The sequence below is a fragment of the Delphinapterus leucas genome, chromosome 6 (genome assembly GCF_059928025.1).
Source record: "Delphinapterus leucas isolate spDelLeu-1000000601 "Yukka" chromosome 6, BTC_Dleu_Yukka2, whole genome shotgun sequence".
In the NCBI taxonomy this organism is placed as follows: Eukaryota; Metazoa; Chordata; class Mammalia; order Artiodactyla; family Monodontidae; genus Delphinapterus; species Delphinapterus leucas.
The window spans coordinates 116,725,059-116,742,143 of record NC_143134.1 but is presented as its reverse complement, the minus strand read 5'-3'; the positions used below and the strand labels follow the sequence as shown (position 1 = coordinate 116,742,143).

Here is a 17,085-nt window from a genome sequence, read left to right as displayed (position 1 = left end):
GACATTTCTCCAAAGAAGACATACAGATGGCCAAGAAGCACATGAAAAGCTGCTGAACATCACTAATTATTAGAGAAATGCAACTCAAAACTACAATGAGGTATCACCTCACACCAGTTAGAATGGGCATCATCAGAAAATCTACAAACAACAAATGCTGGAGAGGGTGTGGAGAAAAAAGAACCCTCTTGCACTGTTGGTGGGAATGTAAATTGATACAGCCACTATGGAGAACAGTATGGAGGTTCCTTAAAAAACTAGAAATAGAATTACCATACGATCCAGCAATCTCACTACTGGGCATATACCCTGAGAAAACCATAATTCAAAAAGAGTCATGTACCACAATGTTCATTGCAGCACTGTTTACAATAGCCAGGTCACGGAAGCAACCTAAATGCCCATCGACAGATGAATGGATAAAGAAGATGTGGCACATATATACAATGGAATATTACTCAGCCATAAAAAGGAACGAAATTGGGTCATTTGTTTAGACGTGGATGGATCTAGAGACTGTCATACAGAGTGAAGTAAGTCAGAAAGAGAACAACAATTATCGTATATTAACGCATATAGGTGGAACCTAGAAAAATGGTACAGATGAACTGGTTTGCAGGGCAGAAATTGAGACACAGATGTAGAGAACAAATGTATGGACACCAAGTGGGGAAAGTGGCAGGGGTGGTGGTGGTGGTGGTGGTGTGATGAATTGGGAGATTGGGATTGACATGTATACACTGATGTGTATAAAATTGATGACTAATAAGAACCTGCTGTATATATATATATATATATATATATATATATATATATATATATAAATCAGCATGCAATTATTTAAATACTGGATTTCAACAAATGTACCCATCAGGTGGGACCACTAAATAATAGAACTAACATGTTCTAAGTGTGGTTTATTTTATCGCTTTTTAAATTATACACCGTACTCACCAATTCAAGAATAAGATGTTTTATCCTTTAGGCACCTAACCAGTTTTAAGATTTGACGATTTGGGACACTGGGTAAATTTTCAAGCAAGATCTCACTTCAGGCAGTCTTGTTAGTGCTCATCACCCTGTGAGCCACAGCCCAGAACTTTCCCCATTTTACAAAGAAGAAAATGGAGGCTCAGACGGCATGAGCAAATTTCTCAAATTCACACAAAATGAGCTTGTTATTGAGGTGATTTGACCCTAGTTTGCTTAACTCCAAACCCTTTGCTCTTTCTAGTGTTGATATGGTCTCTAAAAAATTCTCTAAGAAGCAAAGCAAAAAAGAAACAAGAGAAGAAGATAATGAGAAAAGGTAAAAGATGAAAGACAGAGGTCGAATATAAGAATTAATAGAAAAAATTCAGAACAGGAAAAGAAGCAACACCAATGAACATAAAAAAACTTTCCTGAGCTAAAGAAAGACCTGTGTCCTGGAGTTGAAAGGGCTTGCTTTCAGCCCGCTGTCCCCAGCTCAGTGTCCAGGGCCCACTGTGGGCAGGAGGTACTTGTTAGATCTAGGGTTGCTTTTCTACACCATGAAACTGATGAAAGGAGCTAAGCCTCAAAGAAATCCTAGAAGCACAGCTGATTCAGCAGTTGACCAACTGACTCATGGAAACAGGAGCCCCCAGGGGCCGTGCCCATGTAACAGTATTGTATTCCTCCACCAAATCTTGTTTCTTTTGGTTGAAGGTGTGCCAGCTCATCACTTTCAGTGTCAATAACAGCGCTAATAACATAGTCGTGTATTCCGAGAGGGCAGAGATTGAGGGGAATGAACATGTCTACTTAGTGGCTTATATAGGAAAAATTGCTCTTAAACTCAGAGTGTGAATGTCTCCCCTTTGAACAGGATAATCCCCAGTAGCCAGACTCAAAAACCCTTGTAGAAAAAGGCTGACAATGACACTGATTAAACTCTGGAGTGGTGCTGAAACTCCAGGTGCAGGTCTGATACTCACTGTTTTCCTCCAAAGGATTGCACGGTATTGAGGGACACGCTGATTGTTTTGGTCAGAGAGGGTCACTGACAGGAAGAAGGGGCTCTTCTCCGCATCATTTCCAATGTAGTTCTGATGGACTGGAAAAGAGGCAGGTTCAGAACAGTGAAGATGCAGCCGGCTCCTCCAGGCACTGGGAGCAGTGTGCACGGCAGGTGGCAGCCAGCTCTTCCCACAGGATCAGGGAACAGTAATCTCCAGCCCAGCTCAGGACAGAACCTGGTGACTCTATCTTAATCATGCTCTCCTGTTCCCCTTGCCAGGGATGGGCTCAGGAATGAGCATGTGACCCAATTCTGGCCAATGAGACAGGAGGAAAAGTGTGTCAAGGGGTTTCTGGAAGGGCCTCCTCACTCCTGAAGATGGCCTTCTTTTCCCCTGGACACGGTGGTGTCTAGAAGTGATGCCTGGAATTGCTGCAACCATCTTGTGACCCTGAGGAAGGCCAGCATGGATGACATCACCAAGCCTCTGACTCCACCAACCCCAGAGCTTGCCCTACCTCTGGGTCTCTTGTTGTCTCCCTTATTGTTTAAGCCCGTTGAGGCAGCTGAAGGCATCCAAACTGACGGCACCACTTTTCTCTGAAGTCATAAGTACTCCAGGCACTATGCTTTCAAGCATTTGGGAAGATAGCAACTTTCCCCCAATTTTTTTTTTTTTTTTTTTTTTGTGGTACGCGGGCCTCTCACTGTTGGGCCTCTCCCGTTGCGGAGCACAGGCTCTGGACGCGCAGGCTCAGCGGCCATGGCTCACGGGCCCAGCCGCTCCGCGGCATGTGGGATCTTCCCGGACCAGGGCATGAACCTGTGTTCCCTGCATCGGCAGGTGGACTCTCAACCACTGCGCCACCAGGGAAGCCCCCCAATTTCTTTCTTTATAAAGAGATATGTCTTGCCAAATAAGTGAACTTCTTGGAATAATACAGTATCCGATATTTAAAAAGACATCATTTGGGTCTGCTCACTCTCATTTTATAGCTCAAGTATCACATCTTCTACAAATAGATAAATGCATTAGCCTGATAAGCAATTTATCTAACCCATTTCTAATCCTGCCATAGTGATTATATTTCCATTCCCATTGCCTTCTGTCGCTAACCACGCTCCTGTTTCCCACCTTTCCATATATGTTCACATGAGCCCTTCACTTCAAATGTACATCACTATTCATGACAGAGCTCTTGGTATGTGCCAGGCACCAGGCTTAATGTGCCTCACTGACACTTCTGTTCAAACCTCCTAGGTATGTACTAGTAATACCCCCACTTTACAGATAAGGAATTAAGACTCAGAGAAGTGGGAGTAACCAGTGTTAAGGTCCTATGTTGATAACGGCAGAACCAGGATTCAAAGAGTCTATAGTCTCCACGAGGGCAGGGATCACAGCTGCCTTTGCAAGAGCACATTGCCTGGCACATGATAAGTGATAAACAAATCCTGGTCACCAGAGCCTACAGCGTAATGCCTCTCTGTTCTGCATTGGCCCTGGAGCTCAGGGAATCGTTTCTCCCCCTCACTGCCCTGAACTAAGTGTTCAAGGCCCACTATAGACCGGGTACATGCCTTGTTAAGTCTCAAATTGTTTTGTGCCCTGCAAATTCTTCTCATCTTGCAAATCACTCATTCATACTATCAATCCTCTTTAACTCCCCAGGGACAAAAACAACTAGCAAAAACTAACTAAATAAAAAATTTTAAGATAAAAATATAAAATAAAAAATAAAATATAAATAACAAATTTAAAACGGAGGAAAACCTACTAGGGCTGAATCTTCAAAGCTTACAAATCTACAAAGTTTACAACTGACCTTGAAATGAAATGCCCTGACCTCAGTGTCCCTAAACTGATAAGTTTCACACATATAGGGTACCAGAAATTATACCAACACTAATTTTCATTCTGAATATCCTTTCTTCCCAACCACTGTAATGACATAATTACCTTGTCCTAAAAAATACTTGAAATACCATCTGGTGTGGTATTCTGGGTTCTCTAAGTGCACGTCTGTCCTTCGCCAAGTGCCTGGCAGAGCAGTTGCATTCTGTAATGGAACAAAGTTATGCCATTAAGAGGCTTATTTAGAAAGTAAACAAGGTAGCAATGAACCGGATGCCAAAGAACCAGAAAAGTCACTGTTAAAAGTGTACAAACAGGGCTGTAACCACATGTTCTCATTAGAAAAGACACCTGTCTAAATCCACATCATAGAAACATTCTGAAGGTCTTTGGGGTGTAGGAAGAAGCACCAGGTGAACCAGTAAGTTAAGCGATTTCTAACTTGAGTGTAACTTGAGTTTAAAGTTTTTCTCCGTTCTGGGCTGAAGCTTCCACAACATTTGGGAGTTGGTGCCCGCAGAGGCACGCCCTTCTGTTTGTTACCCTGTAACAGGCACAATTCACCTGGAACACATCTCGGCAGCATCTTATTTGAGTTCATATTCTTTGTAGAATTTTTAAAATTTACTGTAACTCAATTAATGTGGAAAACATGGAAAAACATAACGAATAATCCGAATCCTCTATCCAAAGATATAATCATTATTAATGATTTGATATGGTTTCCTAAAAATTTTCCCCTACATGTACATATGTACTTTTCTTACCAAAATGGAATCTTACTGAATATACAGTTTGAAACTCCGTCGACATCTACATTGTGCCCTGTGTGTAAGACAGACTGCTGGAACATTCTTTTCTCATTCTGACATGCCTCTAGTGATTTACTGGATGCCTGTGGTCAGTTTCTGTATCATGTTGAAGAAGTTCCCTTCAATTCCAAGTTTATAAAGCAGTTTTCTCAGAAATGAATATTGAATTTTACTGAAAGCTTTTTTTTTTTTTGGCAACTATTTAGCGAATAGGTTAAATGGTGAAAATCATAGTTATGTAATAAATTATACCATTGGCTCTTCTTATACTGAATGGTTCTTAGATTTCTGGAAGACACCCTTATAGGTATTCTGTTGATATACTGTATTGCTGGATTTAAAAAAATGACTTATGTATCATATTTGTTGGTGAGATGAATCTGTAGGTTTCTTTTCAGTATATATTTCTGTCATGCTTTCAGGGTTATATTACTTTATAAAGTGAATTAAGATGCTTTCTGTCTTTCTCATTGCTCTGGAAATAATGACGTTCACGGAAAGAGCTCTAAGTGCCAAGTATTAGGCCGCACACTCTACATGAATTATCTCCATAGTATCTCCACCAACTCATGAGATAGAGTCAATTTTATCCCCTTACTTTCAGGTGAGGAAATTGATGCTTAGATAATTTAAGTATGTTGCCTAAGGTTGCAGAAATAATAAGCAGTGGAGCTAAAACAAATCAGTTCCAATGTCAGAGTGTTTTTTTTCTTTTTTAAAATCTTAACCTTACATCATCTTCTGAGTCTTTTATTTAATGTTATGCCTTTTTAATCTATCAAGGGGTAAAAAGTAGGTTAAAATTCTTAGTATTATTGTGGCTTTATTGAATTTTCTTGACTTTAAAAAAATCAGCGATATATATATATATATATATATATATATATATCCCTACACACCCACACCCATTTATATAAATTTTTATTTGGCAGTGATTTTAAACTTACATAAAAGTTGCAAGAATAAGAGGAGTGCAAAAAGCATCTGTATGCCCTTTACCAGATTCACCTACTGCTAACATTTTATCCCATTATTCACTTGTTCACTACTCTCTATCCCTCTACACACACACACATACACACACACACACACACTTTTTCCCAAATCATTTAAGGCTAAATTGCATAAATATATAATAGCCCTTTATTCCTAAATACTTCAATGTGTATTTCCCAAGAATAAGTATCTTCTTACATAACCACCATAAATCCTAACTATTTTAAGTATGGCCTACTTTATAGAGGATTTCAAAGATGCAGAAACTTCCTATAGCATTTTAAGGTGACAGTTACACAGGAACACAGTATTTACTTGACATCAACAAGAATGTTAGGAGGAAATATTCTGATGAGCACATTTTCCAGACAATCAAAGTTTAACATTGCAAACACCCACACTAATTTTATCCCTTTTAGATAATCATTTGCTCAAAGGTATTATGCAGTAATGAACTCAAATTCTTCTGTGTTGCAGATGTGCCTGAACACGCCCACAGGGTTGAATGAGTCTTGAGACTGAGAAATCCTGAATCATTTTTGCATCAAATTCCAAAGCCCACAAAAGCTCCTTGTTGCTTTCCTTGTTTTGTTTTGTTTAACCACATTTATACTTGTGGGATGTGAAGGATGAAGACTGTATATGGCCAGGATATTGTGAAGAGAATTTAATCAAAATCCATGTATAACACCCCCATTTTATCTGAATGTTCTCTAATATTTGACTTTAAGCAGGGAGTCCACACAACACAAGCACTCAGGCTACAAACGAGATCCATAGTTTTATATAATGCTTGTGATTTTTCAGAGTCTCTTCCAGAGTGAGTTTAATTAATGAATGAATGCTTTTAAACTGACTTTCCTTCACTTTCTAGGTTAAATTGCTGAAAGAACACTGACAATAAAGAAGATGGATTCAAAAAAAAACTAAAAATTTTTGAATTGCAAATATAAATATAAGCTGGTTGAAAAAAGTTAAATCATATAAAAATTAAAATGCTTTTTTTCCCCCCAACCCCCATGTCCTAATCTACTTCCTTGCCATATAATAACCATGTTACCAGATTGGTTTGGATAGTCCCAGGTCTTTTTATGCATTTACAAAAATGTGTCTATACATATGTATACACATTCACATACATATACGTATATTTACATACATATGTATATATACACACATAATCTGTTTTCATAAATGGGATAGTTTTATAGGTATTACACTGAAACTTATTTTTTCACTAAAAAAAGAAATCTTAGAAATATTTCTATTAGTACTTACAGATCTACCTTGTTCCTTTTAACAACTACATAGTTTTTTAAAAAAATTAAACACTTCAGTTGAGTATAGATGTGTAAAATATGTAAACATAAAAGGGTAGAAAGTTAAGGTCCTCTAACTTCTTTCCTGACCTCCCATTTCCATTCCAGAAGCAATTACTATTAAATTCTTAGGTAACCTTTTGGAAATTTTCTTGAATATTGACAAGCAAGTTTATCTTTTTTGTTGTGTTTAAGGAAATGGGATGATGTCATACGAATCATTCTGGAACTTGCTTTTATGTCTAGCACTGTATGGTAAATGTTTTTCTATGGTATTACATTTACCTGTACCTCATTCTTTCTAACAGCTACTAAGCATTCCAGTGTCTAAATCATAATTTTCAAAATCATTCCTCTACTGATGGAAACTGATGTTCTTTCCAAGTGTTTTTATTTTTTTATTTTAAAATAACGCTACAATACACATCCCAGCAGTAGAACTGCTGGTCAAATGGTATACACATTTTTAATGATTGCTAATTGCCTTCCCCAAACTCATTTACATATCCCCCAACAGTGTGTAAGAGAATCCTCCCCATGCTAAGGAAGAGATCTATAAAAAGCTGAAAGATCGTCCCCTCTGCTCCACCATATACTAATTGATACATACAAGTAAGCTGTAAGGGAGGTTTCCAGGGATCTACCCGAGGGTCACAGTCATTTTAATTAATAATCTGAATGAGCACACAGATGGCAGGATAAGCACATCTGAAGGTAATATAAAGATTCTCACTGGGTTAGCTAATAGGACAGGTGACAGAATCAAGATGTCAAAAAAACCTCTTGACAATTAGCAATTACAGGACACTCTAACGAGATTAAATTCAGTGTGGACTCTGCAGAATCCTACATTTAGGTACAAATACAAATTGTACAAGTAAAGGGTGGAGAAGGCCAGGTGCTACAAAGTAGGAATTCTCTCTCTTTTTTACCCAGTAGGAGATTGAGGTTCCATGACATTGAGTCATAAACTGGTAAGTGGTAGAGCTGAGGTCTGAACCCAGGTTTGCTTGACTCCAAAACTGTCTCCACTATACCATGATGTTGCCTCACAGCTAAATAACAGCACATGTGAAAAAGACTGGAGTTGGGGGTAGCACATCGTGGGTTCGTAATGAGTCCTCGGGCTTCATGAAAAGAGGAGCGTGTGCACAGCAAGGAAGGGGATGAGCCGGCCTCACTCTGTGGCCGTGAGGCGCACCTGGAGCCAGGTGTTCACTTCCGAGCACTTCCACCTAAAAGGTCCATTAACCACCTCACATGTGTCTAAGGAGCAGCAGGGAGTGTGATGATAAGTGGAACTGAGTCCATGTCTTAGGAGAAAAACAGCAGATGTCTTGGAATGCTTAAAGGCCTACCATGCTGAAGAAGGCTCAGCCTTACACTATGGGCTCCAGAAACCATAAATAGAAACTCTGAGTGGAAAATATAGACAGATGAGTTCTGTTCAATAAAAAGAACTTTCTAGCGATGAGAGATGCCGAAAAATGGAAGTAACTTTAGGGCTGTGGTATAATGGGAAATTTATATTTCAGCTTTGTCTCTGGCTCCTGGCACAGAACTCCTAAAACCCTTGGCATTTCCTGAGACATAAGGGTGACAGGAACATCTTTTGCTCCAATGAGGCAACGCTTGGTGGGCCCCTAGCTAGCTTCAGGATGGGGCCGGTAGCTAGAAAGACCAAGCTTGATTAGAAGCTTGGCACTTTCAACCCCACCCTGCAACCTTTCGGGAGGGGAGAGGGGCTGGAGATTGAATGAATGAATCAACCATACCCATGTGAGCTTCTGGGTTGGCGACTATATCGAGGTGCTGGGAGGGTGGTGCGCCCAAAGAGGGCAGGGGAGCTCTGTGCCCCCATTCCCCATCCCTTGCCCTCTGCATCTCTTCCATTTGGCTGTTCCCAAGTTGTATCCTTTGTAATAAGTGGGTATGGTAAGTAAAGTGCTTTCCAGAGCTCTGTGAGTCATTTCAATGAATTACTGAACCCGAGGAGGGGGGTTATGGGAAGCCCTAACTTTGCAGCCCAGTTAGACAGATGTGTGGGTGCCCTGGGGACCTGACACTTGCCACCGGTGTCTGAAGTGAGGGCAGCATGTGGAGCTGAGCCTGAAACCAATGGAGTCTGACGCTAGCTCCAGGGGGTTATGGTCAGGATTGAGCGGAATTGTAGGGGACTTAGTTGGTGATGGAACTGGTTGGTGTCCCGAGGAAAAAACCTATCAAGGGCGGAGCAAGTTTCCCTTCGCTGGAGATATATTCAGGCAGGGACAGAGGAGCTAACTGTTGGTAAAGTTGTTGCAGGGGTTCATGCCTTGGGTGGAGGATGGGCCTAGATGAACTCTACGGCAGGAAGGTGTGGTCCACAGATGGCTGCTGATCTGCCAACAGTCTGTGATGAAGTAGACAGCAGTGGAGAGCAAGTCTTAGGGGATTAGCTTCCCTAAACAGAACCCAGACCAATCCAGATGTTACTGATTTTGGTAGTGAGTTGTATGAGGGGGTGCTGCAAACCGGTCATACATAGTAGGACCACAGAGAGTCCTGCAACAGATTGGAAATAAAAAAGCAGGCCCTTCACCACACACAGTCTGAGAAGCACTGCTCGGAGCCTGGGCCTCACCGTGACGTCCTTATGACACGCCCCCTGTGTGTTTTCTCCACAGGAGTTACCAGAATTTGCAATCATCCTATGTACCTGTGTTATTTATTGGCCACTCTCCTGCCCGTCTGTGAGCCCACGGGGGCAGGGACCTTAGCAGTCAGCAGTCTTATTCATTCCCGCATCACCAGCGCTCAGCCGGTCTGGCACCGAGAAGTGATCCTGCGTGTGGGCTGAATGAATGACTTGATGTATTATAGGAATAGCGCTCCTGATATAACTTATGTTTTTGGTAATGGTGAGCTAGGTTATTCGACCAAACCTCCCACTGAAGAAACTAAAAGCATTAGACAAATATTAAAGTCATCTCCTTAAAAGCACTGGAGAGCTTACAAGGTAGTAAGGAATTACCAGTCAAAACAAAGGCAAGTGGGAACCCGGAGAGGTAAGTGGAGCATGGAAATTCTCTTTAGCTTGAAGATATCTATCGATCCTGGCAAAATTACTCTTGGGTTTTGGTGACCTCAAGAGGCAAGAGGGCAAAGAATCAAACCCCCAGGATCCACTGAAGTAGGTAGGTCTATAGGAGACCCATACCACATTAAGCTGGGACCCCAAAGGGTTACACATTCAAGAAAAGAGTGAACCGGAAGAAACCACCTCTACCCCAAAGACTCCAAGGAAGCCTGCCACAGTGCTGAGTGGAGGAGTGTCTCTGGGGTGCTGTGACCACAAGCCAGCCTCATGTAAAGTTGCAGCTCCATCCTGTATCTTGGCTTAAAGGGTCTGAAAAGTTTCAAGCTGGAGCTTTAGTTTAAAGGTGTCTGGCAAAAGCAAATGCAAACCCTCCCTCTGATTCTGACACCAATTCTAATATGTGGTTTCCCCCCACACCACCAAGCAATTCTCCGACACCAGCTGGGTGTCCTGTAATTCAACTCAATTCTGACACTGTCTACCTGGAGACAGTGTCGGATCCCACAGGTTAAGGGCTCAGTCCTACAAGACTGCTTCTGACGTCTGCAACTTCCGCTGCAAACTGCAAATCCTGGTGATTACCTGTGCTTCTGATCAACTGGCTATAGATTGAAGGTTCCCATGACCCTCTCCTTGGGTTTGATTAATTTGCTAGAGCACAGACCTCAGAGAAACACTTGACTACTTAGATTACTAGTTTATTATAAAAGGATATAAGTCAGGAACAGCCAGATGGAAGAGATGCATGGGGCAAGGTACGTGGACGTGGGAGGGGGTGTGGAGCGCCCATGCTCTCCGAGCCGGCCACTCTTCTGGAATCTCCAGGTATTCACCCATCTGTAAGCTCTCTAAACGCTGCCCTCTCAAGTTCTTATGGACGCTGTATCCCATAGGCACGACTGATTAAATCATTGGCCTTTGGGGATTGAACTCACTCTCCAGCCCCTCTCCCCTCCCAGGAGGCTGGGGCTGGACTGAAGCGCTAACCCTCTAATCACGTGGTTGGTTCCTCTGGTGACCAGCCCCCATCCTTAGGAAACTTAGGGGCTTTCCAGAAGTCACTTATTAACATAACAAAAGACACCATGATCACTCTCATTACTTAGAAAATTCCGAGGGTTTTAGGAGCTCTGTGCCAGGAAGAGGTACGAAGACCAAATATGTATTTCTTATTATAAATCACAGGATCACACTCTGTACCAAAAGGCAACGCATCCTAAGCCTTATATTATTCCTAAAAAAGTCATCTTCAAGAACAACAAACAGCACCCAATCAGGCAGCCAAGCACACAGAGGAGCAGAGTACATCATGAGAATATGCAGGAGAAAAATCTAACGGACAGAGGGCCACAAAAGCCCTCACATATTGGAATTATCAGTCACAGATAATAAAGCCGTTATACTGACTATGTTTAAAGAAATAAAAGACAAATTTGACATTATCCGAAGGGAAGAGGAAACTCTAAAAAGTGACCAAGCAACCCTGGGTTAGGCAATGGTTTCTTAGATACGCTAGAAGCACAAGCAACAGAAGACAAGAGAGATGAACTAGATATTAGCAAATTAAGAAACTTTTATGCTTCAAGGGACACAATCAAGAAAGTGAGAACACAACCTAAGGAATGGAGAAAATTTTGGCAAATCATATATCTGATAAGGGTCTAGTATCCATACTGTATCAATGCAACGATAAAAGGAAAAATAACTCAGTAATGAAATTGCTTTGCAATTTGTTCATGGGTTTGAAAAACTTCAAGCAGCGTGTTGAGCCTTCTAATGCACTAACTGCTTTAACAAACTCAGAGCAAGCCAGGTTTTTTTCCTCTGAGTCTCATGTTCCTCCACCGTCTTACACCAGGCTGGGCGCTGGCACTGGCCAGAGCTTTTAACTGAAGACCATGGATATAAAACCCAGCCAAGGTGCTCCTATGGAGCACTCATGCTCGGTGGCTTTGGTGGAAACAAAATTTAAAACAGTATTTGAGCCCACAGAAGCAATCTGAGACAGGACTGTGTTTTGAATGCAACAGACCACAAGGATTTGTTAAATCAGTAACTCCACCAAATGGTTCTAAAGGTGTTAAGTGAACCGCCCATGGCCACACTGTTGGTGAGTTGTGGGGCCATGATTTGAACCCCAGCAGCCTGACTCTGGAGCCACTGTTGCCCATGATCCGCCACAGGTGATTTCTAGTCCCTGACCTCGTCCTCTGGCATGTGGCATGGCCAGGTGACAGGGCCAGGCAGGAGTGTTTGATAACCAAAGTGCGTGGTGATCCTAGGGCTGCATGAAGGCTCCATTTATGTTCTTCTGGGGAGCTGTGGATTTCCTCTAGACACTGGTCTTGGCAGGGGCCAGAGTTGTGCTTATGTGGGGTGGGGAAAGCCAGTACAGTTTGTTCATTTCGGGCTGGGCTGAAGTTCTGTAAAATTTTGGTAGCAGAAAGATGTGCTGAGGTACAGCAACCTCTGGTATCTTCGGTACTTATGTGCTCAAAGTAGATACTCGGCCTGGCGGCTGCTAGCTTTCTGAACACTGGAGAATGAGGACTCGATGCTTCTGCTCCTGACTTAGCTCCTGGGACACCCTTGGCTGCTTGAGTCTGAGAGGATAAGACTGTCTTGTCTCAGGAGCAGGACCATTTGGGGAGGGCTGTTTCTAAGCTTCAGAAGCAAATTTCCCTGGGAGTTCTTTCTTCTATGAAGGTCAGTTGACATCATTCTGGATAAGAAGTATGTGGGCACCTATTTGGGGGTCCAGCTCAAGGTGGGACTGCCCCCTTTGCCTCACAGCAATGGTGAGGGTACCACGTCTGGGTGAAGGGCTTTGCTAAGTTAAGGCAAAGGTGAAGATGAGCAACAACTTCCTGAATGCTGTGGCTTTCAAGTTAAATCCATAGCCCATCACCAAGAACGTGATTAAGGAAGTGGTCAGGAGGGCAAGGCTGGCCATACAGCACCACTTATGGGAACAACAACAACCATTATTACTATTACAGCTCTCGCTCACTGAACTCTCACTATACACTGGGCAGAGCGCTAATAGCTTTAAAAGCTTAGCTCACTGAATCCTCTCGATAATCCCAAGACCGTTTCCTCCTTACAGATGAAGAACCTGGGCTTCAGAAAGGCTGATTACTTGCTGAGGGTCACACAGCTAGGAGGTGCGGGAGCTGGAACTTGAACCCAGGCTTGCCTGATGCCAAAGCTGGGGGTGCTGAAGCACTGCAATGGGCTGCCTCTCAGAGAAGCAGCAAAGAAGAAAAAACTGGGGGGGCTTAGATAGCACTCAGCAGTTCTGGGGGTAGACTCCAAGGGATGGAGCGGGCAGTGGAAGTTTTAACAAAGAAAGGCCAGCAAGGCGAGTCCCTGTGGCCTATAGCGAGGATGACCAGCAGAGCCCAGAAGGAGGGCTTGGGCCCAAGCAGTGGCAGACAGGAATGGCCTCCTTTCTTGGTGTCTTCTCTGAATAAAGATGACATTTTATAATCAAAGTAAATTGTTGCGTCTCTCTCCTGGACCCTGACATTGCTCACACGGCAGTTCCAAGCCTACAAGCCTGGCAAAGGGTAAGAGCTAGGGTTCCAGGGGCCATTCACAAAGGGTGCTGTGGCTGTGAATTTGTCTTCGGTCCCATTGCTGGCAGACCACCTTCATGTGTCTACCTGGCTTTATTACAGATCTTTCAAAGGGTACGCGTCACTCTATTAATAGCACCTTCCATACAAAGAATGATGGCACTTTCCCTTCCTGTTTGCTTCAAGCAAAACTCTGAAGAGCCCCTCTGACCCCTTCCTGGGCTCCACTTAGGCAGGTCTTCTGTGGGAAAGAGGGTCACAAGCTGCTCACGGCTGTATCACAGGCACCATGATTGTGGGCTTGGTGCTGACACAGACTTCCTTACCTCATCTGAAGAGCCATTTTCCACTCTGAACCTTCCAGCCCTTTGGATGGCTCCATCGGCATCACTAGAGATAAGCTGGGGGACAAAAGAGCACTCAGTTAGGAATCTGGGTCACCATTTGCAACGCCCCTTCCATCTGTCTGTATCTGTCTACGAGTAAGTCAAATCCAGTGAGAGCTGGAGGGCCCAGCTTAGAGCTAACAGTCTTGGAAGCTCTATCAGCCACGCCCTCGTACAGGTGGGCCCCACAGTCTTTAGGAAGCTGAAGGGTGAGGAACACCTAACCCGTAAGAGTGGAAAACAAGAGCATCAAATCTAAATTTGAACTTATTCCAATACTGAAGCATTGAGGTGATGCTCCCTACAAGCTTAACCCACGTCACACGCGGACAAGCGTAGCTCACAGATGGCAACACCGAAAGCCGAGTCTCAAGTTCAGCTGCCTTCACAGGAAAGCCTAAAACACAATTAATGGCTGGCAGAAACTCAAGGCTCTACTAACATCACAGAAAGCTCCTGTACTTCATTCAGTTTCAAACAGTTTCCAAAAGGCCAATTAGTCCCTTCCAAGGCTGCCAGACTGTATTTTAGCTCCAGCAATGCGATGCTTGCAAATAGGCAGTCTCCATTCAAGGAGCTCGGTGCTAAAAAGAGATGAGTTAAAAAGAAATCAGTGCTTGGTGCATCAGTCCTAAAATCACTGACTCAAGATTTAACTTACTTTCTCCTAAATCTTCTAGATTTCTCAGTAGCAACTTAGGAAAATGACATGTCTTTTTTTAACCTTTTAAATCTGCCCACAAATTTGCAGCAAAGATCTGCCAACAATTTCCATATCCCAGAAATTCCATTAGAACACACTTGCCCGGAGGGGCACTTCTCAAGTCTTACCCAGTAAAATGATACACAATTTCTTAAGAATGATTATCTCGTATTTTTACTCGTGTTTCAGAGATATGAAAGTGTGAAAATAAATGGAAAAATTTCAGGGAAAAACTCTACAACTTTTCCTAAGGAAAATTGTTTGAAAAAGATTGATAAACTTTTCCCGTGATAAATACAAAAATAATAGTATCTAATATTTATCGAGAGCTTCTACATGCCATGTACTCCTCTGGCCTTAACATGTGTTATCTCATTTAATTCTCATAAAAACAACACAAAGTAGGTACTATCATTATTCTCATTTATGAGTGAGGAAACTGAGGCAGAGAAAGGTTAAAATAACTAGGCAAGGTTACATCTAAGTCAGTGGTGGGCCTGGGATGTGAACACAGGCAGTCAGGTTCCGGAAGCCTGTTATCCTCATCTGGCCACTACCCTACTTAACCCTCCTCCATGGAATGTCCATGATAAGGTCCTAACTTATATGTATACCTAACCTATATCCTGCAAAATAATTTCTAAAAACAATTACGAAGAAGATTTTTATGTATGTGTTTAGCTTTTATATCATCAGATCATTACACTGTTGATAGACTGAAGATGGGCAATAGAGGCTACAGAGCAAAGAATTTAATTTGCCCAAAGAGAGGTCTGACCTTTGCTCTCAGCTCCTGCTAGGTGATCTCTAAGCCCTGGGAATGTCCTGCATGAGTGTCTGTTTGCTTGGGGACTTTGAGCCACATAGCAGAGTATGGTGGGTGCTTTGGGTCACACGGTATCAGATCTACCTCTGGACACCAAGACTGAGAAGGGTTTCCCTGGTTGGCAATACTCCATGTGTACTGTCACACGTTGTTGCCAGGAGCCGCAATCGATTACTAATGTCTGCCATAGGCGTATAAAGAGAGAGGGTGACACACACATCCCTGTATTAGAGGTTGGTAAATATAGTCCTCACTATAGCCAGTCTCATGCAGGACTTAAAGGCTTGGGAGAAGAGCTGACCATCATTCACTGATTCAGTCATCCATTCACATAACAAGTATAAATAGTGGTGGACTATATTCCAGACACTGCTAGGCACAGGCTATGATTCCATTTTCCTTTGCTGAGATTAGAACAAGAAGTTTATCGCTTATCTTGATTGAAAGGTTCAAGAAGAAGAAAGGAAGGACATGTTTAATGATTTGATGGTTAGAAAGAATTTAGCTCCCTCTGAACTATAATCACAAAATCCATGAAGACCCTGACCTCCTGCCTTAGTCTAACATGTTTAACTCTATCACCGTCACCATCGCCACCACCACCATCTCCATCAGGTCACTCATCTCTCCCCTGGGTGACTGCAACCATCTCCTAACTGGCCTGTGCATCCACCCACCATCGCTTCTCTCCAAACCACTCTTCACATCAAAGCGCACGGGATTTTGGCAACTGCGAATCTGATTGTCCCACGATCCCATCTCTATCCTGGCATCCCCCTCCTTCCCACCAGAGGACATGCACGCACGGGACCCCCTCACCTGGAAGGTCTTCCTCTCCCCGCTTCCCCTCGTGAACTCCTTATCATTCAATTTCACCACAGCCGCCATTGCTCAGACACCTTCCTTGACCTCACTGCCCGGGAAAAGCTCCCACTGCAAGTCTCAGAGAGGGCCTCAGTGTCCTGATTGCCATTCCTTTGTGCCATCACCTGATTCATGCCTGTCTCTCCTCACGCACCCCCTCCACTCTCACTGAGAAGCTCCAGGAAGATGATGGTTTTCTCACCACTGCATCCCCAGAGCTATGCTCACTGCCTGACATAGTATTGATACTCACTAAATATTTATTACACAAGAAATCCATGAACAGATGAATGCCAAATCCCTGTGGAAATGACCAAAGGGATATAAGACTGGGGGAAAGATCTACTCTAGCCCCGGAAACCAAGAAGGTTCATTACTCACCCAAGAAATTTCAAAGAGATTCTACCAGGTCTATGATGAAAGAAAGACCAAGGTGAAGGACGGACCAAATCACTTGAATCACCATTTGCAAGGGAAAGGCAGCCTGAGTAGTAACTTAGTCCAACTAAGGTCAAACTAACACTCCTGAGCTCATGCTGGCAGGGCCTGTCTGAGGTGAAGGTGGGTATTCGGGCAGTAGGTGGGAAAGAGACCTACCAGTCACACTGGGGAAGTGACTCTCGCTGGCAAGTGGAATGGCAGCCCCAGGGCTCCCCTGCCCCGCACCCCCCAACCCCCAGCTGGCT

General features: G+C 43.1%; 1 protein-coding gene across 1 annotated transcript in view; it reads right to left on the bottom strand.

The window, feature by feature from the left end:
- GARNL3 (GTPase activating Rap/RanGAP domain like 3) overlaps positions 1 to 17,085 on the bottom strand; it is a 156,436-nt gene that overhangs the window by 69,175 nt on the left and 70,176 nt on the right. The window contains exons 4-6 of the mRNA XM_022578692.3: positions 13,947 to 14,021; positions 3,942 to 4,041; positions 1,959 to 2,077 (exon numbers count right to left, since the gene is read on the bottom strand). Of these exons, the coding sequence (XP_022434400.2) occupies positions 1,959 to 2,077; positions 3,942 to 4,041; positions 13,947 to 14,021 (294 nt within the window). The remainder of the gene's footprint in view (positions 1 to 1,958; positions 2,078 to 3,941; positions 4,042 to 13,946; positions 14,022 to 17,085) is intronic.